This window comes from Sus scrofa, chromosome 15 (assembly GCF_054392235.1).
Source record: "Sus scrofa isolate SSC_HxYL_T2T_F1_AM1 chromosome 15, Sscrofa_HxYL_maternal_Yorkshire_Landrace_v2.0, whole genome shotgun sequence".
Classification (NCBI taxonomy): domain Eukaryota; kingdom Metazoa; phylum Chordata; class Mammalia; order Artiodactyla; family Suidae; genus Sus; species Sus scrofa.
Genome location: NC_139397.1, coordinates 125,413,316 through 125,437,399, shown reverse-complemented (window position 1 = coordinate 125,437,399; position 24,084 = coordinate 125,413,316). Strand labels below are relative to the sequence as shown.

The window sequence follows — 24,084 nt, the reverse complement described above, 5'->3', positions numbered from 1 at the left end:
GGCCTGGACCACTGCACCGTGTCCTAGCACTTGGACTACATTAGAAATCAAAGATCAAACTTTTACTCCCTTTTTAATATCTGTGTTCGAAAAGAAACATATCTAAAAAGAGATGTTAGTACCGGTTTCTCAGAGGATGTAGGGAAAGGGGAGAAGGCAGAGGAAAGGGATTCTTGAATGATACTTTGAAACTTCTCAGAAAAAAATGTATTTTATGGCAGCACCGTAAGTTATGTGCATTTCTGTCTTTGTTTTCAGAATTTTTCCCAGAGAATACCTCCTTCAGCAGATCCACTTATATTCCCTTGCCGATCTACAGCAGGTAAGCACTTGAGGCCATTTCATTTCTGTTTTCTTCCTGGGGAAGTGTTTTGGTTGATTATGGTCTTGGCACTGAGTTCTGCCATCATTGGAGTAGTTTTCTTCACAAGCCCTGATAATCAATTATTTTCTATTCAGAATGAGAAGAGAAAACCTAATATAAAAAGCTATTATAGGATAATAAGACATCCTGGCAAGGATATAGAGAAACTGGAGCTCTCTCATACACTGCTGGTGGGAATGGAAAGTGGTACAGCCACTTAGGAAAATAGTTTGGCACTTCCTCAAAAAGTTAAACAGAGTTACTTTATGACCTAGCAGTTCTACTTCTAGGCATATTCTCTAGAGAATTTAAAGCATATGTCCACATAAAAACTTACACAAGAATGTTCAAAGCATCATTATTCATAACCGCTAAAAAGTAGCAACAACCCAGATGTTCATCAGCTAATGAATGGGTGAACAAAATCATGTATATCCGTGCAATGGAATAGTATTCAGTCATAAAAAGGAGTGAAGTACTGGCACATGCTACAACATGCATAAATCTTGAGAACATCATGCTGAAAGAAGCCAGACAGAAAATTATTCATATTTTATGATTCTTTTATTTTTACTTAGAATGTCCAAAATAGGTCAATCCATAGAGACAAATTAGGTAAGTAGTTGCCAGGGCCTGGGGACAGTGGTGAGGAGGGGGTTTGCTAAGGAATGACTGCTGATGGTGTGGGATTTCCTTTGGGGCTGATGAAATTGTTCTGAAATTAGTGGTGGTTGCACAACTTTGTAACTGTCTTAAAAGCCAGTGAATTGTGTACTTTAAAAGAGCGAATTTTATGGTGTGTGAATTATATCAATAAAAAAATTGTACAAGGAAAAAAAGACATAAAAGACAGTGAATATACTAAACCCTTTGACTTATGCTCAAGCCAAACAGTTGGGTGATGTTAAATTTTAGTAAGACAAAACAGAGCATGTAAGAGTCAAAATCATCTTTTTATCCTTTTGTTTGTGTACGTATGTCCTTTTAATGATTGACCAGGTGAGCAGCCAGAAAGAAAACCAACATTTTGTCTCTTCCACCATAAGTTCTGAATATGTTTAAGTTTTGGTTAATCATTTAAATCAACAGTTCACTCCCCAGGAAGCTTTTAGACACTACATGAAAGCATTGCTTTCCTTTCCACATACTAAGGATTCTTTCAAAAGTCAATTACAAAAGAAAAAATTATTGTGACAACTTTCAGAATATCTTAAACTGCAGTGATTCGGTTCTTTTGTTTGTTGTTTTTCTTTCTGGTTGTTTTACTCAGAGGAAATGAGGCCACCTTAACCTGTGTCCATATCCTTCATTCATTTTTCAAGCCTTTCAAAAAAAAAATCAATAAAACTGTGAAAAGTAATTTAAACTTAAGACTTTTGTGTTCTCTTTATCCCCCCAGAGGCAGGCAAGTTATTTTAAATGGTAGGAATATTTTTAGAGTATTTAGTTGGAGAAGGCTGAGAGAATACTAGGGTTTTAATTTCCACTTGTGCATCCAGTTTAAACCTATTTTCGCATATCAGCTCCCTCCATTCCTTCAGTCCTGCTGCAGAATCAAGCAACAGTGATGTGCTGGCTAGGGTGGCAAGAGATCGAGTTTTAACGACTGCCCAGTGGTGTTCAAGAGGAAGAATCAGTTATGACACCCAGGAGACATGTGTGCTTTTTCTAGGACTCTGCCTGAGCTCAGTATCTCAGGACCCAGACTCTTAACACTGGAGAAGTGTATTTGAAGGCACCAGTGGCGTATTCTTATAAAGGTGGTTTAAAATAGGATAGGTGGGCTCCAAAGTGAGTACTCTTTGAGGCAGCCTTTACAAAAATGAGTTCTGATACCAGATGAAGAGAAGCAATCAGTAATTCCATATTCATTTCAGGGGGTCAAAGTAGCCATTTGGCATCATATCCTTCTTTTTAAAACTTTCCTATACCCTGCTGTCATTTTCCCCCATGTAATAATCAGACTGTACATGCCAAGCAGCTTACTTAAATCAGTGGCAGCAGTATTCTTGGAGGGCCGACCATTAGCCTTGGAGCCCCATAAGCAGCTTAATCAGTGTTCAGCCTCAGTAGTAAGCGATAGAAGCAATCAACAGCTTATCAAACTCCCTGTGGGTGGGGGCGGCCAGAGCTCCATGCATGCATTTACGCCACAGTTCCCTCTAACCTGGCTCTTTGTGCCTGGCTTTAAGGTCCCCAAACCTATCATATTTAGAGGACGTTTAATTCAATTACGTTTTCTGCCTGAGGTGGGTTAAATTGGATTTAGCTTTTGATCTGTCTACATCTAGGTTATCAGTACTGAAGGGCACCTCCGCCCCCATCTTCCCTTGGTTTCTGAGGAAATTGCAGGCGTGTATTCTGAATCTGAACTGTTCTTGCAAATATGTAAGAGAAGGGAACACAAGAAGGGAGAAGAATACTGTTGCTTTGGGACAGAGCATGTCAAGGGTAGCAGGAAACCCAACCTAACCTACTGAGCCACCAGCCCCAGGTTGTCCTGTACCAGTTCAGCCTCTGTCTGGGTGCTCCTTCACCTTGTTTCAGGTCAGCTTTAGGAGTTTTAAAGTAAGTTATTTCCCCCATTTGATTCTCATCCTCACTCCTAAAATAAAGGTCTCTATGAAAGCACCTCTTCTGTCATATAAAATAACTATAGAAAAATAGAATGTCAGTTTATAAATTTTTCAAGAGGAAAAAACTCAAGCAAGTAACTGAACAATTGTAGGTGTCAAATAATTATAATATAAACATCTTTCCAAAAGGCCTAGATTCCTTTCTGCAAATTTCTCGCAAATGAATTTGAGTTTTCCCATTAGCTTTCATTTAAAAAACAAAATGTAGCTATCTTCCTCTCCAAAAAGAAGAAAATGAAATAAAAATATTACATGGTAAAGGGGGATTTATAATTTAAGTACAATTATAAATCTTTTTTTCTTTTCTTTTTTTGATTTTTAGGGCCGCACCCACGACATATGGAGGTTCCCAGGCTAGGGGTCAAATCAGAACTATAGCTGCTGACCTGCACCACAGCCACAGCAACGCTGAATCCAAGCCATGTCTGCAACCTACACCACAGCTCACAGCAACACCAGATCCTTAACCCACTGAGCTGAGCAAGGCCAGGGATTGAATCCGAAACCTCATGGTTCCTAGTCGGATTCATTTCCGCTGCGCCACAGCAGGAACTCCCAAATCTTATTATAGTATCTAAAACACTAATATCACCCTAAATAAAGATGCTGAAAGAATTCTGGTACCCAGAAACTTTGCAACCTTCTCTCTCTCCATTTTCATTTTTATAAATAACAATCCCAAAATTTTAGACTCAATTCTGAAGATTTCAAACTACCTCAATGCCTCTGATATTACATTTAAGACAAGTTTTTTCCCTTCTTAGTATTTGAACTCACCAGCCGCTTTGTATGCACTCTCTCTACTATTGTGCACTTGGACATAGGAAATAAATAGCAACGACTGACACTGCTTAGCAAAGGGAGCTCCCTCTAGTTGTTCTGGGAGCTGTGGTCACCGGGCCACTGGGCTTTACTAGCACATGTCAAAGGTGGTTGTAGACCACCATATAGTCACTACCTGATCAGCTGGCATCATTGTAACATGAAGATAGAGCAAGTACTTCTCCTGTCCCAGGAGCAGGACCAAGGAAGGGAGAAGATGGGGCCAGAGGCTCTCCAAACCCCAGGAGCCCCAGGGGCATACCAGCTTGAGCTATTCAGTGCTTAAGTTTGGAATTTCAGATGAATCTCTGTTCAGCCAACTAGATATTATTAGAAAAACATTCAGTCTGTGCTCTCTGAATGTAAATCTGACAGAATATACTATGTTTTCAAAAATAAAATCTTATAAACAAACTTTGCAGGGGTTTGAATGCATGGCAGTGTTTTGAAACAACGGCCAGTTCCTTATAAAGGATTTGGCAGGCAATGAGTAAGCATATGTGAATGAATGGACAAGTGTTGGTGCATGTTTTTAATGGGGAAATGAGGTCACTTTTTTTAAGAGCCTTTTTCCGGGTTTGACACTTTGAGAAGGGAAAGTAGAATGGAATTTATGTTTTTATTATTTTTTTATGTTTTTTTTATAATTTATGCTTTATTTATTATTTTTAGAATTTATTATTTATTATTTTGGTCAGAAATTCAGGGGAAGTCTTTACAATAGGGATACAATAAAAAGTTATGCTCCAGTGGGACAGTCCCACAACCCTTAATGCTTTGGCTTTTTGTCTTAGTTCTCTCCTTTCCCTGTTGAGTATGTGACAGACCATCTCCTTACTCAAATCCCTTTGGCCCATTCACACTGATTCAAGAAAGTTCCACATTTTATCAGTAGAATACATTAGTGTACCTAAGTTAGTGTTCAAGAGAGCACAGTTGCTCTTAAGGAGCAAATCAGAAGTGTGGTTTACTATGTCATTCCTCAGACTGTGTAAGTGATAGGAGATTTCTTCTAAGATTCCTTCTACTTAATGAAAAGAAAGGTCAGGCTTGACCTTTGCTCTTCCTTGGCTACCTTTGCTCTTGTGACAAAAACCTAAAATGTATATAAATGATCAACTCTTCTGGGATTACTCACCTTTGGAACATATGAAAGTTAAGTACTGAATGATGCCATTTGTACATGATTCATGAGAAAGGATACTAGATGGTCCCAGGGGTGAGGCATTGGTTAGAGTAGTCCCTCCCCACCCACTGTTTCCACGGCTCAGCACCTCGCCTGCCAGCACACACACCTCTTGTGGGGCAATCTGAGGAGCTGATTTCCCTACTCACCTTCCCTGGCCCCTAACTTTCCAAACTAGACCCTACCTGCAGATTAAGGTAATTAGATTCTAGTTAATATGAAACACAGACATACCTCATTTTATTGCATTCTATTGCACCTTGCAAATACTGCTTCTTTTACCAGTTGAAGGTTCATGGCAACCCTGCATTGTCAGATAATGTTCAGCGTTTTTAGCAATAAAGTACTTTTTAATTTATGTACTTTTTTTTTTTTGACATAATGCTGTTACACTTAATAGACCCAATACAGTGTCAACAACTTTCATGTGCACTGGGAAACCAAAAAATTCCTGTGACTTGCTTTCTGGTGATATTCACCTCATGGCAGTTGTCTACAACTGAATCGACTTTATCTCTGAGGTGTGCCTGTATGTTACCTAAGAAGAGTAAATTATTGTTTCGGCACAAATTATTTTGTCTTATTAATAAGTTGGAAGCACCAGCTAATGTTTGAGGGGAGATAAAGTTTTAATTATGAAAAAAAGATGGAAAAGTCTGAAATTTGGAGTACTTAACTAAAGAGATGCGAAGTGGGGAGGGTGCCAGAGGGGAGGACCTATCGCTCTCAGACAGCCATGAAAAAAGAGAGGAGTAAGTCGGATGCACACTGCCATTCCTAACGGTGCCTACGATTGTCTGAATTGTTTTATGCTAAAGCAGTGAGCATTTATACTAAGCAGCTGGGCATGTAAATGTTCGGTGAATCAGTGGATGAATAAATACACACACACATACATACACTATCCTGAACTCATTAACATTCTCTCCCACAAAAGAAAAACAAAATAATTAATTTAACATTAACCCCTAAACAATTTATACAAACACCTCATACAACTCAACAACAAAAAAAGACAAACAACCCAATTGAAAAATGGGCAGAAGGCATTTCTCCAAAGACAGACGGATGGCCAACAGGCACATGAAAAGATGCTCTTCATTGCTAGTTAGAAGAGAAATGCAAATCAAAACTGCAATGAGGTACCACCTCACACTGGTCAAAATGGCCATCATTAAAAAGTATACAAATAACAAATGCTGGGAGTTCCTGCTATGGCGCAATGGGATTGGCAGTGTCTTTGCAGCACCAGGACACAGGTTCAATCCCTGGCCTGGCACAGTGGGTTAAAGGATCTGGTGTTGCCACAGCTGCAGCATAGATCACAACTGCAGCTCAGATCTGATCCCTGGCCTGGGAATTCCAAATGCCATGTGGAGGCCAAAAAAGAAAGAAAGACAATTTTAAAAATAACATGCTGGAGAGGGTGTAGAGAAAAGGAAACACTCCTACAGTGTTGATGGGAATGTAAGTTGGTGCAGCCACTATAGAAAATAGCATGGAGGTTCCTCAAAAAACTAAAAATAGAGCTGCCATATGATCCAGCAGTCCCACTCCTGTGTGTATATCTGGACAAAACAGTAATTTAAAAAGATACACACCCAAGGAGGTGAAAGACTTATAATGAGAATTATGAAACATTAATAAAGGAAATAAAAGCAGATTCAAATAAATGGAAAGATACACCATACTCCTAGATTGGAAGAATTAATATTGTTAAAATTGTCATAGTACCTAAAGCAATCTACAGAATTAATGCAATTCCTATCAAATTACTCATGACATTTTTCACACAACTAGAACAAATAATCCAAAAATTTATATAGAACCATAAAAGACCCAGAATTGCCACAGCAATCATGAGAGGGAAAAAAGACCATAGGCATAATTCTCCCAGACTGCAGACAATACTATAAAGCTACAGTAATCAAAACAGTGTGGTATTGGTACAAAAACATACATACAGATCAAAGACATGCAAAACAAAAGGGAGCCCAGAATTAAACCCACACACCTATGGTCAATTAATCTTCAACAAAGGAGGCAAGAATATAAAATGGGATAAAGTCTCTTCAGCAAGTGGTGTTAGAAATGTTGGACAACTACATGTAAATCAATGCAATTAGAACACACCCTCACATCATGCACAAAAATAAACTCAAAATGGCTCAAAGACTTAAACATAAGACCTGACATCTTAAAACTCCTAGAAGAGAACATAGGCAAAACATTCTCTGACATAAATCACACAAACGTTTTATTAGGTCAATCTCCTAAGGCAATATAAATAAAAATAAATCAAATCTACAGTGTTTTGCACAGCAAAGGAAACTATGAAAAGGCAACCTACGGAATGGGAGAAAATAGTTGCAAATGATGCAGCCAACATGGGTTTAATCTCCAAAAATACAAACAACACATTCAACTCAACAACAGAAAAACAAACAACCCAATTGAAAAATGGGCATAAGACCTAAATAGATATTTCTCCAAAGAAGATATACATATGGTCAATAGGCACATGAAAACATGCTCAATTATTAGAGAAATGCAAATCAAAACTATAGTGAGGTACCACCTCGCACTGGTCAGAATGGCCATCATTTATAAGTCTACAAATAACAAATGCTGGAGAGGGAACAGATAAAAAGGGAACCCTCCTACACTGTTGGTGGGAATGTAGATTGGTACAACCACTATAGAAAACCATAAGTATGGAGGTTTCTCAGAAAATTAAATATAGAACTACCGTATGATAACAGCAGTCCCACCCCTGGGCATATATCCAGACAAAACTTTCATTGTAAAAGATACATGCACCCCTATGTTCACTGCAGCGCTATTCACAATAGCCAAGACATGGAAACAAGTTAAATGTCCAGATGTGTGGATTAAGATGACGTGTACATATATGCAATGGAATACTACTCACCCATAAAAAAGAGTGAATTAATGCCATTTATAGCCACATGGATCCAACTAGTGAGTCTCATGCTAAGTGAAGTAAGTCAAAAAGAGAAAGACATACCATGTGATATCACTTATATGTGGAATCTAAAATATGGCACAAATGAACCTATCTACAAAACAAACAAACTCACAGCCACAGAGAACAGACTTGTGGTTGCCAAGGGGGAGTGGAGAGAACAGACTTGTGGTTGCCAAGGGGGAGTAGTATGCCAATGGCATACTACTCAGAATGGGATGGACTGGGAGTTTGGGATTAGTAGATGCAAACCATTACATTTAGAATGGATAAACAATGGGGTCCTACTGCATAGCACAGGAAACTATATCCAGTCTCTTGGGACAGATCATGATAGAAGATAATATAAGAAAAGGAATGTTTTATATGTAAGACTGGGTCACTTTTCTGTATAGCAGAAATTGGCACAACATTGTAAACCAACTAATTTTTTTAAAAACTAAAAAAAAAAAAGAGGATACATGCACCCCTATGTTCACAGCAGCACTGTTCACAGTAGACAAGACATGGAAACAACCTAAATGTCCATCGACAGATGAATGGATAAAGAAGATACGGTTCATATGTACAATGGCATACTACTCAGACATAAAAAGGAGTGAAATAATGCCATTTGCATCAGCATAGATGGACCTAGAGATTATCATACTAAGTGAAATTAGAGAGAGACAGAGAGATACAATATGGTATCACTTATATGTGAAATCTAAAATATGACACAAATGAACATGTCTATAAAAAAGAAACAGACTCACAGACATGGAAAACAGACTTGTGGTTGCTAAGGGGGTGAGGGGAGAGGGAGGAATGGATTGGGAGTTTGGGGTTAGCAGATGAAAACTATTACATATAGATTGAATAAACAACAAGGCCCTACCGTATAACATCCTGCGATAAACCATAATAGAAAAGAATATGAAAAAGAGTGTGTATTTATATAACTGAATCACTTTGCTGTATAGCAGAAATGAACACAACATAGTAAATCAAATATACTTTAATAAAAAAGAAATGCTGCTGTATAAAATAATGCACAGAGTCCTAAAACCAAATAAAATCTCTGCTTTTTACATATTGGAACAACAGTGAATTGTTCAATGTTGCAAACTCTCTGAACACGAAACCTTTCTGAACGTTTCAGTTGGCTTTTTTCTAGTCCTCCACACCCATAGAGCTCAGGAACTATCGTCCTTATGACCTAAACATTTATCAGAATTGGATCCTAAAGAAATAACACAAATGGCGGCCCTACCATGAAGACTTTCTAGTATGTTCTAGCTAGTGAACATGATCATCAAAAGGTGATGTTTAAGGCATTTCAAAGCCACTTTATAAAAACATACTTTGCCGAATTCTTTGAGGAAGTGATGTGAGTTATTCTGCATGGCTCTGCCCCACCAAGCAGACACAGAATCAGAGAATGTTATTCCCTGGGGGCGCTATTCAGACTCTGCAGACAAAGGCCAAGCCTAAGTGGGCACCCACCGTGGCTGCCCTTTCACCGAAGAAGTAACAGGTGATGACCTTTATTCACATGGGGGCTGAGGTCTTTGAATCCCCAGCCCACAGGAACATAGCGCCTCGGTGCCCACAACCAAGTCACCAGTCCCAAGCCTCAGGAGCCCGAGGACCTTGTATTCATAGCCTCTCAGCACCCCTGATCCCCATGCCATTGTCCACCCAGGCCTTAGCAGGCAGGATAACTAATTAGGAGCATTTGGATTTAACAAGCAGAAAAACAAAGCGTGACAGCTCGCCTCTGTTGCTCCAAGGCCAGTGCCTGTGTCCGCTCCGGCCGGCACTGCCGTCAGAAACCCCTGAGCATAATCTGGGCCGGGACAGGAACGAGGCCTCCATAAAAGCATCACTAAATTTTCCTCAGGGTAGTTCCAACCAGTTGGTGAGTTAGAAAAGAGGACCATAAGTTATTTCCGGGACAAATCAAGCCTTTGAAATAAGGGGGTTTTTAAACAGTGAATGCCGGTATTTCAGGGTGAAGCGAAGGGACCACGTGTTGTTCTTTGAAGGATTGGCAGGTTGGCAGCAGAGCAAGAGACAGTTGCCACTTTCCCAGGAGAGCAGGTGGGACCTGCCTCCTGTTCGACACCCCACCTCGGGGTGTTTCAGATCCTGGGGGCGGGGAAGGGAGAAGGGACAGGTACCACTGGCTTGTCAGAAAACTGGAGCCTGGGTCTTCTCACTCCTCCCTGGAGACCATCGTGAGTGTTGGAGGTTTGGTAACGGGGCCAGTTAGCCGAGTGGATTAATGCAGGTGATTAACAAGGTGGTTTCGCAGATTGTTCCATATGCTGGTTAGTCTTCGTCCAGAGAGCACTCCACTTGTCTACCGACCCAGGCACCACCCCCAACTACAACCACACATACCTAAAGCCCACAGAGGCAGTGAAGGGTGGGGGAAGGCAGACAGGGCTGCAGCAGGACAAGTGGCTAGCTAACAGCATAGCTACTGCTCTTTTTTTTTTTTAATCTTTTCTAGGGCTGCTCCCGCAGCATATGGAGGTTCCCAGGCTAGAGGTCCAATCGGAGCTGTAGCCTCTGGCCTATGCCACAACCACAGCAACGTGGAATCCAAGCCGAGTCTGGGACCTATACCACAGCTCATGGCAATGCCAGATCCTTAACCCACTGAGCGAGGCCAGGGATCGAACCCACAACCTCATAGTTCCTAGTTGAGTTCGTTAACCACTGCGCCAAGACAGGAATTCCTAGCTATTGCTCTTTTTGGGAAATCAGAGCCAAAGGATGACCTTGTGTTGTGAGTGTCGCATAGAGAGCCTTGTCAGGTGAGAAAGAGTCAAAAGTCAGGATTCCCGAAGCCAACTATGAGCCCCTCGAGGTAAAGAGCCCGCTAATAGGTAAGGATTCAGCCTCCCAAGCCAGTGGTGCCTGGTCACTGCTGAAATCACTTTCCTGGAGACCAGTTTCCTGGCCCCCATGTTGGCTTTGGCTTCCAACCCTCTAGGTTTTGTTGTTGTTGATTTGGGGTTTGTGGTGGTGGTGTTATTCCCCACTTATGAAAAGCAGTTGTAATACTGGTTAGGCGAGGGCCTGTCTTTAAAGCCAATTAAGGATCCGGAGTAAGGTGAGCCTTGCTCTTACTAAGGTGGAATTGACTCTCCCCCTGCCTGAGCCCTCATCTGCCACCTCACACATAAATATGTTTTTAATTTCTAGGAGTGGGCAAGAAAGGGTTTGGATCAAAACTAATCCATCGTGGGATCGGAGAAACAAATGCCTACCATACCTTTGGTTGGTTAGTGGGGCATAGTTCTGTATATTAGTTACCTAGTGCTGTATAACAAATTACCCCCAAGACTTAGTAACTTAAGACAAAAGTAAACCTTTGCCTCCCACGGTTTCTGTGGGTCAGGAATTCGGGAGCAGCTTAGTTGGGCAGCGTGGGTGCGGAATCTGTTAGGAGGCTGCGGTCCGGATGTTGGTCAGGACCATGGCATCTGAAGCAGCCTTGACTGGGGCTGGAACATCTGCTTCCGAGCTGGGTTACTTCCCCAGCTAGCACGTTGGGAAGCCTCTGCTCCCACCACGTGGGCCTTTCCACGAGCTGCCTAAGGTCCTCATGACGTGATGGCTGGCTTGTGAGCGACCTGGGAGAATGAAAACCAGGTGCCCTTGCCTCGGAAGTCAGCATCGCTTCTGCCACAGTCTGTTCACTTGAAACAATCACTAAGTCGGGCCCACACTTACGGGGAGAATTACACTCTGCCTCCCAAAAGGAGGCATGTCAGAAAATGTGTGAACATATTTTAAAACCACTCTAGTTTGTAATTGGATCTTGTTTTTATACATTGCATTACTACTTGTTTTATACCCGTTTTATAGGCAAGAAAACAGAGACTTAGACAAATTAGCTGGCATGTCAAAGCCACAGAGCTTCTACTAGAAACAGAACCAAGACTGAAGCCGAGGTTTTCTGATTCCCTCTTCAGTGTTCTTTTTGCTATACCTTAAGTGTGTGTGTGTGTGTTGTCAGCCTCTTGGGTAATCTCATACTTGCCATTTTTATGGCACAGAGATGTAAAGGGGAAATATTTTCAAAAAGCTCAAGAAGAGAAATACATGAAATCAATTCTAATTTTTGTAGTTATTCCCTATATACAGCCCGAGAGACTTACGGAAGCAAAAACTCCCTTGTCTTTCATGAAATACAGGGAATAGACTTGGGCCCCGGAAAAATATTTAGTTACTTTTCTCTCCCATTTCTTTTACCACCCTGGTCACATTTCCCCTATGCCACCAACAGCCAGTGTGAAAGGGGCCCCAAGAGTCCTTCTGGTTCTTCCTTTCTGTTTGACTCAGTTCAACAAATATATGTTGAATGCCTTCTTTGTGCCAGATCCTGTGCTAGCGACATTGGAGGCAAGGGTAACTAAGCTACAGTCCCTTCCCTCACTGAGGTCACGGTCCAAGGAGAAAGGCAGGCAGGGGGTGTTGAGCTCATGTTACCTGGGAAACATCTAACCCAGTGTGGAAGATTATTTTCCACAAAGATGACCACAGCAGGATCTCCCATCCCGTATGCCCTTCTTACCCTGTGACTTTGACACCGGTATCTGTTTGTTTGGGGTTTTTTTCTTCATAATTTGGGTGGGCCTTTGACCATGGCGGTGATGCTATGGGACTTCCAAGGCTAGGTCCTACAAAAGGGGATCCAGCTTCAACTCTTTGGGAACACTTCCTCTTGGAAACCATCCACCATGATGTAAGCCGCCATACTAGCCCACGCACGCAGAGACCCCTTGTGGAGAGGCCAGGTGTGGTTATCCAGCTGACTGTCATCATCAGCCACCAGACAAGTGAGTAAAGATACCTCCTGGTGACTCCCACCCCAAGCCTTCAAGTCTTTTCAGCAGAGGTGACAGTGAGACTGCAGGAAGTAGAGGCAAGCCATCTCCACTGTGTCCTACCCGAAATCCTGACCTACAGAATCTGGACGTAATAAAATGATTGTTTTATACCACCAGGTTTGGGGTTAATTTGTTTTACAGCAATAGGATCTGGAATACCCAGCAACTTGGCTGTCAGGAAAGGCTTCCTAGGGACCGTGATTCTAAATGAAGATGTGAGGTTTGACAGACGTGAGCCCGGTGGACGGGAATGAGAGGAGGACTTCCAGGCCTTGGTAGCCTCACACCCGTCAGTGACCTCACCCATGGTGTTCCTGGCACAGAGGCAAGCCAGAGAAAAATCTCATTACTGACCTCAACATTTCTGAAAAGTAATTTTCCTTACTGTCTGCATCCTTCAGGGTTTTGGTTAGTTGTCTCAAAACATTCATGGGAGAAGTATGAAGTATCATCACTTCATTTTTCTCAGAAATGAAGACATCTGGGATGTGCCCAAAGTGGTAAAGGGCATAGAGCTTATAATCTTTCCATCCCACCTGTGCACCTGAAACATGAGCCCAATACTCTGTGACCCTGGCTGGGGGTTCTGTCTGTCTGTTTATTCCTTCAGCAGGTATTTATTAAGCATGTATTATGTGTCCAGAGCCACACCTGCGCTGAAGTTGAGAGGGCGCATTTTCTCAGAGAAGGACGGATGTTTCTTGGTGGTTATGGTCAAACTCCTGTGTTCTGCCTGGGTGCCAAGAGTTAGCAGAGGCTACCTATAATTCTGCTTCAGCTAGTGACATCCAGTGGCATTTTACCCCTTGATGCTCATGCCAACCATTCTGTCACATTTGTGCTTGGTCTTTAAGGGACCAGAGGGATTACAGGAAGCCTCTGTCTAGGCAGGTGTTGAGGGCTGAGGAATTTTCTAGGACTTTCAGAGTTCATTCACTTGATGCTCTAGACATGGAGCCAGAAGTATGGCAGCCTCACAAGAGCGCGTTAACACATGTGTCTTGCTGAAACTTGGCTGCCTCTGACAGTGGCCTGCAATTCCAGCTACATTTGGAACTTGCTACTTTTCAACAATATCATCCGCAACTTTCTGGGGAAAAATTAGAAGGCTGATGGGGCAGCTCTTTGTATTCATTTTTTGTTTTTATTCTGCAGCATATGGAGTTCCCAGGCCAGGGATCAGATCCGACCCACAGTTGTGAAGTATACCTCAGCTGCAGCAAGGCCAGATCTTTAACCCCCTGTGCTGGGCCAGGGATCGAACCTGCATCCCAGCACTCCAGGGACACTGCCAATCCTGTTGTACCACAGTGGGAACTCCTCATTCTTTGTTTTTTATTGTAATTTCTAGCTAAGTTCTAGTAAACCATCAACACACTTGCTCCTGGAGTTTTAAACGCAATTCAATATCATTTGTGACAGCAGAAAAGACCTTTATAGCACAGCCAATAAAGAAAAGATGTGGGGTGCAGCACGGGTCACTCAGAAAGCTATTGAAGCATTAAGAAGCCTGGACTTCTGTAGCTGGGAAGAGGTTTCTGGCACTCAGAAATTCACTCTCCTCCAGAGAGCCCGTCACTCATTTATTCATCCCTCAGAACAAAGTGATAAATGTCTGTTATGTACCAGACACTTACTGTGCCCAGTGCTGGGACAGGAGAGGAAAGGCACAGCACCTGCCCTCTGGGAGCACCAGCCCTCCCCGGTCTATGCTGGTACACCAGCCTAACCAAGCCAGGCCTCCTTTTAGAGGAGGGAAATCAGCTTCAAAACAGGGTTCTGTTGTCTCCAGTTCCTCCAGAGGCCAGGCAAGTGGCACCCATGCCCAAAGCAGGCCTAAGTGAGACTGCAGGTCGTGATGAGAAGCCAGAGAGTGACCCCTCCGAAGGGGACAGCGGGTCCTCAGGAGCCCCAGCGTTGTCATCCCTTCCCAAGAGAAGCCGGAAGGCTGTATTTTTATGTGAAATTTCCCAATATTTAAACACTCTGAAGGCCAAACAAAACACAGCTACTGGTTTTGACCTCTGCTTTATAATAGAGAATGCCTGCTTTTGTTCCGTCAAACTAATGAATGCTCAATTACGGGAAGGAATTTGGAGACTAGTGTTAGATTGTGCTCCTCAAAAGGCTGCAGACCCCATTCCAAACCCTTGAGATGCTAACTGACAGACTTGCACAGGCTGACAGCTGGACTCTGAAAGTGGACACACACAAGGAAACAGGCAAGCTATTCCAGGTCACTTTGCAAGGTCAGGGCAGTAATGCAAACATTAGGAAGGCCGAAGACAAAGGTCAGGTGGCAGCAAGGAAGCTCCACATTTCCTCGAGCTGTTGGAATAATAAAAAATCAATTCCAAAGGTATCACCAGATTCTGCCTCCCTGGCACTGCTTTGTGAGGTGGAAAATTAAATAGAAATCAAGACTAAGATGGCCGTCAGGAGGTTTTAGGAGACCAGCAGGCCTGTGTGCGGCCCACAGGGGCTGAAGTTTCTGCCTGGAGCAAGGGTCTCCAAAGGGCTGAAGATACCCAACCTTGGGCATTGCAGAGGGGCTGGACAGTGCAGTGGTGATTCCCAGGAGCCTTGGAGACCAGCTGCCCACATTCAGATGCTCACTTTAGGATCACTAGGTGACCTTGGGCAAGTCACTTCACTTAGCCTCACGAAGCACGTCATATCTGAAGTGAGGATAATAATAGTACCTGCCTCAAACAGTAGTTGTGAGGCTTGGAGTAATCAACATGTAAGACACTTAGAACTCTTCTTAACACATAGGGCTTAGGAGATATGAGCATTAGCAGTGGTACAAAGTATAGAGTTGCTAGGAGAGCTGGACCTTAATAAATGGTTCCATATAGCTTCTGCAGCAGTACCAAGACTCTGCATCTGTGGACACTAGACTGCAGTTGTCACCACAGAAGTAATTTTGGCCACACCCTAGTTCTGCCTCTCAGATTCTGCAAGGGTGTCTAGACCGCAGGATCCTGCTGTAGCAGCATTTGCACAATCCCCATATGGAGCATCACCTTGGTAGGGAAAGCTTCCTCCTGCCTCCAGGGTGGTCCCAGACCATACTTCCCCAGTGACCCCACAGGGTAATTATATTTGGAGTGCCTGCTGCACCCACCCCCACCCCTGGCAATGAGATCTCTCTAGGGTTCTGCTAGAGCAAGTCAAGCATTGCCCTCCCAGCCTCCCCACCTTCATTAGTCTTGCCAAGAGGCCTTCAGAGCTTGAACCAAAAGGTGGGTTTTTGGAGTTCCCATTGTGGCTCAGGGGTAACTAACCTGACTAGTATCCATGAGGACTCAGATTCAATCCCTGGCCTCGCTCAGTGGGTTAAGGAGCCAGTGCTGCCATGAGCTGTGGTATAGGTCCCAGATGTGGCTCGGATCTGGCATTGCTGTGGCGTAGCCCAGCAGCTGCAGCTCCAATTAGACCCCTAGCCTGGGAATTTTCATATGCCGCGAATGCAGCCCCCCCCACCAAAAAAAAGGGAAGGTGGGTACTGGCTTCTAGAAAAAGGTGGGCACCTTTGGCACCTGTCTCTGAAGAGTGCATGCCCTTTGGGTGGGTTTGTACACAGATATCGTTTCAATTTTAACAAAAAGCATTCTGTAAGTTTTGTAGAACATGTTTTGTACGTTTAAAAAAAAAAAATATTGAGACCACACCATTTTTGCAGTTATAGAAGGAAGGAGCTTACCAGACTAAATGTTGGCAGAAACAAAGAGAAGTCATATTCCTTCCCACCTGCAATTAGAGTTTTACTAGCTTGTAAAGTGCACACAGATTTGCAGTACATTCTTCCCCTGCAGTAGGGGAGAGGCCCTGCTGGGAGTGTAATTGGCTTTCTAGCTTCTTTTCACATTGAGGGAGAAGAGAGCTGGACTGAAGGGCCTTTACTCTTAGAATTAACTGATGTTAAATTGTGTTAAAAATCACATGCATCTCCCTGAATCCATGTGTTCCATTAAGTCTTAAGTCAAAAGTGGAAACCCAGCTTACCTCCGAAAATATCCTCATCCTTGTCATTTCTCATGGCTTATAAAAGCCAAGTTTCTTTTTTTAAAAAATGGATTTTTTTTTTTTTTAAATTTAACCCTCATAGGGATTATTCTCAACCCTATTAACCCATGTGGTTAAAGCTGTATGGCATCTTTATTTTTTTATTTTTGTCTTTTTGCCTTTTCTAGGTCTGCTCCCTCAGCATATGGAGGGTCCCAGGCTAGGGGTCTAATCAGAGCTGTAGCCGCCAGCCTTCACCAGAGCCACAGCAACGCCAGATCCGAGCTGTATCTGATACCTACACCACGGCTCACGGCAACGCCGGATGCTTAACCCACTGAGCAAGGGCAGGGATCGAACCCGCAATCTCATGGTTCCTAGTCGGATTCGTTGACCACTGAGCCATGACGGGAACTCCTGTATGGCATCTTTAAATGACGATCTCATAGAGTACATCCACCTTTGGACGACTTCTCTGGCTTTGGCTTTGCGCTATATCTGTTCCCAAGATGAGAATCAGAGGGATGTTTGGGTAGAAGCACTTCTCACTTCACTTCTTGGGTCCCGAGTCTCCTCATTTGGAAAGTGAAAAGATTGAATTAAGCACTTTTGTTTAATAGTCCCTGCCAGCTTCAGGACCCTGGTTCCATGATTTTAGTATCCTTAAGAAGTGATTAAGTTGTGGAAGTCACTCTACCTATATCTACTTCCTCGGGTTTCCCAGCCAGTTTGCATAAAACGACCAAGCTCTGAGCACAGCCAAGAACCTGGGAAGAAAGCCCAGTCTTAGCCCCTTCAGTTCTAAGTGACAAATGGCAAGATTTCCATCTGCCAAAGGTCAACTGGTATTTCAACTTTTTGTCATTAAATAGAAGGTTAAGCATTTTTGCAAATACAGTCTGAAGGACAGCTTACAAAAACAAGTCAAATATACCGATTTTATGTATTCCTTAAAGAGAGATAAATTGTCTTCCTAAGACCTTACAATCCAGTGGCAGTTAGAATAATGCCCAGCACACCAAAAGTTGGCCAGTAAAAACGTGCAGAAGATAATTTGCCAGTTAGTGGGTTTGCTCCTAAGATGTGCAGCGCTGCTCGGGTTATCTGTGCGCCACAGGCTGGTATCTGTACCAGGCTAACCGCAGAGGGCTCGCTGCAGCTCAGGCAGTTGAGGATGGGACACCGTAAGGGAAGGGGTAGACCAGAGGCGAGAAGGAAACCGGGGGAAGGATATTGTGAATAGATCCTGGGCTGGAGCCGAGGTCAAGGGTGCAGAGAAAGTTTAGGCAATGGCGGGTAATAAAACTACTGATTGGAGTGTCACCCTTTTCTCCTTTCTCGGCCTACTGTCTGCTGGGGGCAGGGACTCATCTTCTGCCGGGCAGGTGGAAGGAGCTCGAAAAGGCCAGGATTTGCAGCCTGTGGACTTCACCCCCAAGTGGCGAAGGCATCGTCTCAGTGAAGTCCAGGGGCCTGCTCTTCCCACTCTCATTTCACAGCCCTTAGCCAAGGAGAGAGAGGAACATTCAGGAAACCCACTACCCAAGGGAACGCCGACAGTCTACCCGTTACCCAGTCCCATCCTATCTCTGACACTTGAAATCTTTGTAAAATGAGAAGGCTGTACCAAATAATTAGATTAACGATAGCTACTTTTCATTATATGCTCAAGGAACCTTAGTTACTTTTATTATTGAGTGTTTACTTTAGGCCAGGTCCTGTTCTAAATCTACATGGATTACCTTATTTAATCCTCACAACAGCCCTCTGAGATGGTACTGTTATCATCCACCTGTTGCCCGTGAGATGACCCTGCCCCAAATCATCAAGCTAAAGCGGAGGAGCTGGGGTTCACACCCAGGCTGTCCCGCCTTAGCCCTTACTCTTTTGTTTTCTCAATCTCGTGTGAAAATTTTCAGACTTATCAAAACCAAAATGGCAAATCCTACCAGCTGCCTGATTGGCACTGCAGCTGAGCCATTTCCTTCCCTGGTGGGTGTGCTCCCTGAGCCACTACACGATTCTCATTCTCTGTTTCAAGAGGCAAAGTGGCAGCGAGATCTACCTGGCAGCTAGGCCAAGCCCCACCATTGCTCAAGCTCCACCAATTCTTTCCACTGGGTAGAGGGAGGGACTAATAGGGCAAGGAGGGCACGAGAACGAAGTATTTGCACCCATCGCTAGCCAGAGGGCCAGCACCACGCATGGCAAGAATCCCAGTGCCCAGGACACTTGGAATAGCCATTACGTTCAAAGGGAACAGGCCCAGCCTCCTGCCCAGCTTCCCCCAAACAGGCCATGGCCTCTAAAATTTTTACAGCTTTTGACTACTGCCATGGTAGTCAAAACAGTTCCATTCTATCCAACTCATTAACCTTTAGTTGCCAAATACAGCAAGTTTCTAGGATGAAGAACTGGATAACCCAAAGAACATATTAACGTATAGTCCAAAAGGGAATGTAGGGTAAATACACATGGAATTTTTTTTTTTTTTTTTTTTTTTTTGGCCTTTTTAGGGCCACACCCACAGCATGTGGAGATTTCCAGGCTAGAGATCCAATCGGAGCTGTAGCCACTGGCCTCTGCCACAGCCACAGCAAGGCGGGATACGAACGAATCTGTGACCTACACCACAGCTCACGGCAACACCAGATCCTTAACCCACTGGGCAAGGCCAGGATCGAACCTGTGTCCTCATGGATTCTAGTGAGGTTCGTTAACCACTGAGCCACGACAGGAACTCCTGGATTTGTGATGCTATGAATTTGCTTTTTGCTTTTCAAAAGTTTGGAGTTAGCACATTCTGCTTTCATAGTCATGGGCTGACCTGTGTCAGTGTGTGCTTATGTATTTATAGCTGGTCTGATTCCAAAAAGGACTTCTGCAAAAAAGCTTCCCTCTCTCCTTTTTCATGTGGTGTGTGAGTGTTCGTAACTGTGACTAATTTTAATTTCCATCCCTTTCCATTGGTTGGAATCATTGGCATACACACTTATCAAAGATGACTCCTTGCTGCCTGGGATCCTGTGTGCCTGGAGTTCTGCTAGCATCCCTCCCACGGAATGTGGTCAGGAAACCCAACTCCTAGAATTGCCTTTAGCCTAAAGGTCCCCTCCAGCTACTGGAAAGATAGAGAGCAAAAATCTCTGATGCAGCTGACATTTTAGGTGTGTATATAATTTACCAAATTGTTGGTCACTCAGCTCTTAGTCAGTGGTCACAAAAGGAATTAGCAACCCTCCCCTGCTACCCCAAAAGGAAGGGTGTTACTTGGCATTGGCACAGAGGCCTGTTGGCGTAGTGTCAGACAGCAGCACAATGGTACATTTTGGCTACAGAAGACTTTAGGGTGGCAGAGAGGGCCAAAATAGTTGTGGCATAAGTTGGCCAAGGTATTAAGCAGATCTGAGTTTCATTTAACATAGAGATAACAACTCTTTTTTGGTTTTCCAACTGGCTGCTGCTTTCTCCGTCTCCATGGGACCAAAGATTTCATCCAGGAGTTGGTTCATAAGGGCATTAAAGTCCTTTCAAAGTGAGACGCGGAATGGTCTTTACACAGGCTTTCACATTTGGCCGGACACGATGGAGTAAGGATAAAAAGGCACACGGGGATCTGGGGGAAGCTGAAAATGGATCTTGAGGCTTGAATTCCTTCTATGAGTTTGCTTAAGCCACACTGCCTGAGCTTAGAATAGAGAGGCAGGCAGTCTGTCTCCTTGGGATAAGGAAGGATTTGGAACTCAGCGACTGTGAGGTCTTGGCCCCTACTGTGTTTTCTGGTTTGTTTTGTTAGCAGGAGCAAGTTATTCTAGTTTCTTGCTTCTGGGGTTTTCTTCTGCACACTTAGAAGCCGAGTCTCCACCCCACCGATGGCAATGGGGTGGATGGAATGGGATAATGAAAGGGGTCGAGAGAGAAGTTGATTCAGCTGCTTAGGATGAGGGAGGCAAAGAACCTTCAGACCTCGGAGCTTCTGAAGCCACCGAGGGTGGGGAGGGAAGAGGCACCGCAAGGGCTGAAGTCATCCCAGGGTAGGAGAGAAGCTGGTCTTTGAGACCCAACTATGGCCAACCCTGCATTTAGGAAAACCAGCTTCCTGTCTGAATGGTGATTTCTATTATCCCCGAAATGGTTAAACTGGAGTATTTATGATATTCAGAAAAGTAATCAATGAAGTATAACTAATCAAAAATGATGGGAGTGACCTACCTAAAAATGATTAGAATGGTAAATTTTATGTTATATATATTTATCACAAAAAAAAAAGATTATCCCCTTAAATGATCATGAGTACCTCAGGAAGGTACTGGGACTCCTTGATTTATGGCCTCTATTTTGCCACCTTTCGAGTATTTGTTAAGTGCTAAGTACTGTGATGCAGTGAACTAAAAATACGTGTGAGACAAGACATGTGTTCTATGTGAGCAGTGTGCCGACAGAGACCTCTGAGCTGAGTTGAGGAGGAAAGTCCAGCCCCTCAAACCCAGGATCCAGAGGGGCTGGACCCAAGAGGTGGCCTCAGTTTCCAGGCTGGGGGCAGAAAGCGTGCCGTTTTATGACTCTCCCCCAAACTATTATGCATTCCCTCAAATAAAACATCGCTTGAGCTGCTTAGTTCTTAGGCCTGCCCACAAGAGCCTTTTAAAACCATCTGTTAAGTGAGAGGGTCAAGCTTGAGTCTTTATCTCCTCCGTCCTGCTACTAAGAACAGTGCCTGAGCAGGAGGAAGTGCCCAGTAAACCTGTTTGCGTGAATGAATCAGTTACGGGGAGAGGAAGTCAAGGACAAGAACGGACTCAAAGGAGCTCTGCATTCCTTCCTGAAAGGTCTGTGGTTGCACAGTGAGCATTTGTGACCTGAAGCCTGCACTATGATTTCATCTTTGGTTTTTTTCTTTAGGACCACTTGGTCCCAAGTTCAAACACCTGATTTGCCAGTAAGCTTTTAAAAAACCGTGGTCTGTGGCATGACTATAGCCTGTGCTCTGAAAGGCATGATACAGGGCAATGGTTGAGAGCGTAGAGTCTAGAACCAGACAGCCTAGGTTTGCAGCATAGCTACACCCCTTACCAGCTGTGTGACCTTGAGCAAGTCACCTGAACTGTTCTACCTCCGTTTGCTTATCTGTGAAAAGGGGGTGATTAAAGAACCCACCTCCCCAGATCATAAGGGTAAGTGAGTGACAAACACATAAAGTGCTTGGAAGAATGCCTGGCATTTAGTGATGGCTGCTGTTGAAAGGCCCTCACTGTGGTATTAACAAGGGTCAGCTGTTCTACACTAACGAGGGTTTAATCTCAGCCTGTGACCACAGGTGCCTCTCGTCTCTGTTTTTCATTCTGACTGGCCGTCATAGCCATCCATGGACAGAAGAACACCTTAACTGATTTTAGAAACTCTGAAATGTTACAGAGGGTATTCCCTCCCTGGACCATTTGACATTTATATCACATCCTATTTCTCCCTCTCCTACAAATCTTTTGTAGTTTCGATGGCCTCAGTGTCTCCATCTCTGACATGGGTAATAATTTACCATACATGACTGATAAGGAAACACACATTGAAATTTTATTGAAGCACCTTAGCAAATTATTAAGTGTAATAAAGATGTCTTCAATGACCCAGCATAGTCTTGGCATTTAAAAAAAACACATTGAAAATAGTAGTTGACTCATTACTAACTACACTCTTTCAAAGCAATGTTCGAAAGCTAAGTGAAGACACCCCAATAGAAGAAGCAAAAAAAGGCAATATGCAGCCATCCTGATATAGAGAGCAAATTCAAAATCAGAGTTTGGTAGTGTGCTATTGCTAGTAACATTGCATTTAACAATGGCCTTTGCGACTATCAGGTCTTATGGCATATTCTTCAGTCGTAAAGTACTTTCTATATTTGTGGGCACAAATATATATGCAATGTATATTATACACAGTCATGTATTTAAGGAAATGGTCTCTCCTCCATAATTTGAAAATTCCTGGTAACTCCATTTGAGTTTAACAACGTACATCCTCCCTTGATCTTAACTACTTGCTTCCCAGGATGCTCTATAATTTATACTGTTAGCATTATCTCGTGATAGGAATTACAGGCACTACAGCCAGTTTGGGATTCTTAAGGAGTGAATGAAGAATAAAAGAGAAGAAAACAATAACCCATGGAAAGGGAACGATCGGGAGGTGGCAGGAGGAAGGGAGGAAGGCGACTTGGCCCAGGGATGGCATTGGAAGTGGGAAAGGAGAGGGAGCTGCTGCCTCAGGACGTGTTATTTTTACTGTGGCTTCTTGCTCCTCTCCACCCCCACCTCTTCCAGTCTGAGCTTTGAGTATAGTTGAATTTTCACCGCAGAACTTGGCTGGGTCTCCTCAGGGACTTTCTCTTTCCCATCTTTCCATAAATTATAGGTTTGCGCATGAGAGCAGAACAGATGATTCCCATTATCTTTTGGGTTGGGTTAGGGATTTTTTTTTTTTTTTCTTTAAACCTCCTGCCCACTCCTAAATGTGTATCCTAGTTCAGGAAGGTGGAGCTTTGTTAATATTGGCCAACCCACCAATGAATTGATCCCCTCCTCCTTAATAGAGTGGTTTTTAACCTGGTTTCCTTGACCAGCGTGACTGGGATCGTTTTCTTTGGCCTTTAAATATTCTCAGAAAGTCATTGCTCCAGGAGAACAGGGCTTGTCGAAGTTGCTCACCCATATCCCCAGCGTCTGGAACAGTGCCAGCACACTGCAGGCTCCCTAAGGATGTATACGCAGATTTTTGTTCTTTATTGTGGTGGTAAAGTGACATTTCTAGGACACTGGTATACTTTCATAAATGACCCATTCAGATCATTGTAAAGTAAGCAGAAAGATCCAAAAGACTTAGTTGACCCCAGAGCACAGAGGCCATTTATAAGTAGGGTGTAGGACTCACTAAAAGCTAGAGCCACTGCTAGTAGTTAAGCTTTCTTGAGCTCTAACCCTGGGTGTTTTTTAGGTTAGATGCCTAGACCAGATGCAAACTCAGTAAAGAAAGGGGAAGGGAGTTCATAGCATTACATCTGAGCTTATTCTGCTCTTTTCTGGTTTCTTTAAGTACTCAAGCTACACCTTCTAAAAGAAGTAGGGCCTAGAGAAAAGGTGCAAAGGAAAATTAAAAGATGTGACCTAATTCCACTTCCAGGATTTGGAACATTCTATTGCTTA

General features: G+C 43.4%; 2 protein-coding genes across 3 annotated transcripts in view; one reads left to right on the top strand and one right to left on the bottom strand.

Moving 5' to 3' along the window:
* The window catches only part of PLEKHM3 (pleckstrin homology domain containing M3), a 196,351-nt gene that overhangs the window by 112,359 nt on the left and 59,908 nt on the right, over window positions 1-24,084 (top strand). For both annotated transcript variants that reach the window (XM_021076247.2, XM_021076248.2), the window contains exon 6: window positions 259-322. In XM_021076247.2, the coding sequence (XP_020931906.1) occupies window positions 259-322 (64 nt within the window). The remainder of the gene's footprint in view (window positions 1-258; window positions 323-24,084) is intronic.
* LOC146396113 (uncharacterized) overlaps window positions 1-24,084 on the bottom strand; it is a 77,194-nt gene that overhangs the window by 39,787 nt on the left and 13,323 nt on the right. The gene's annotated exons all lie outside the window — the stretch shown is intronic.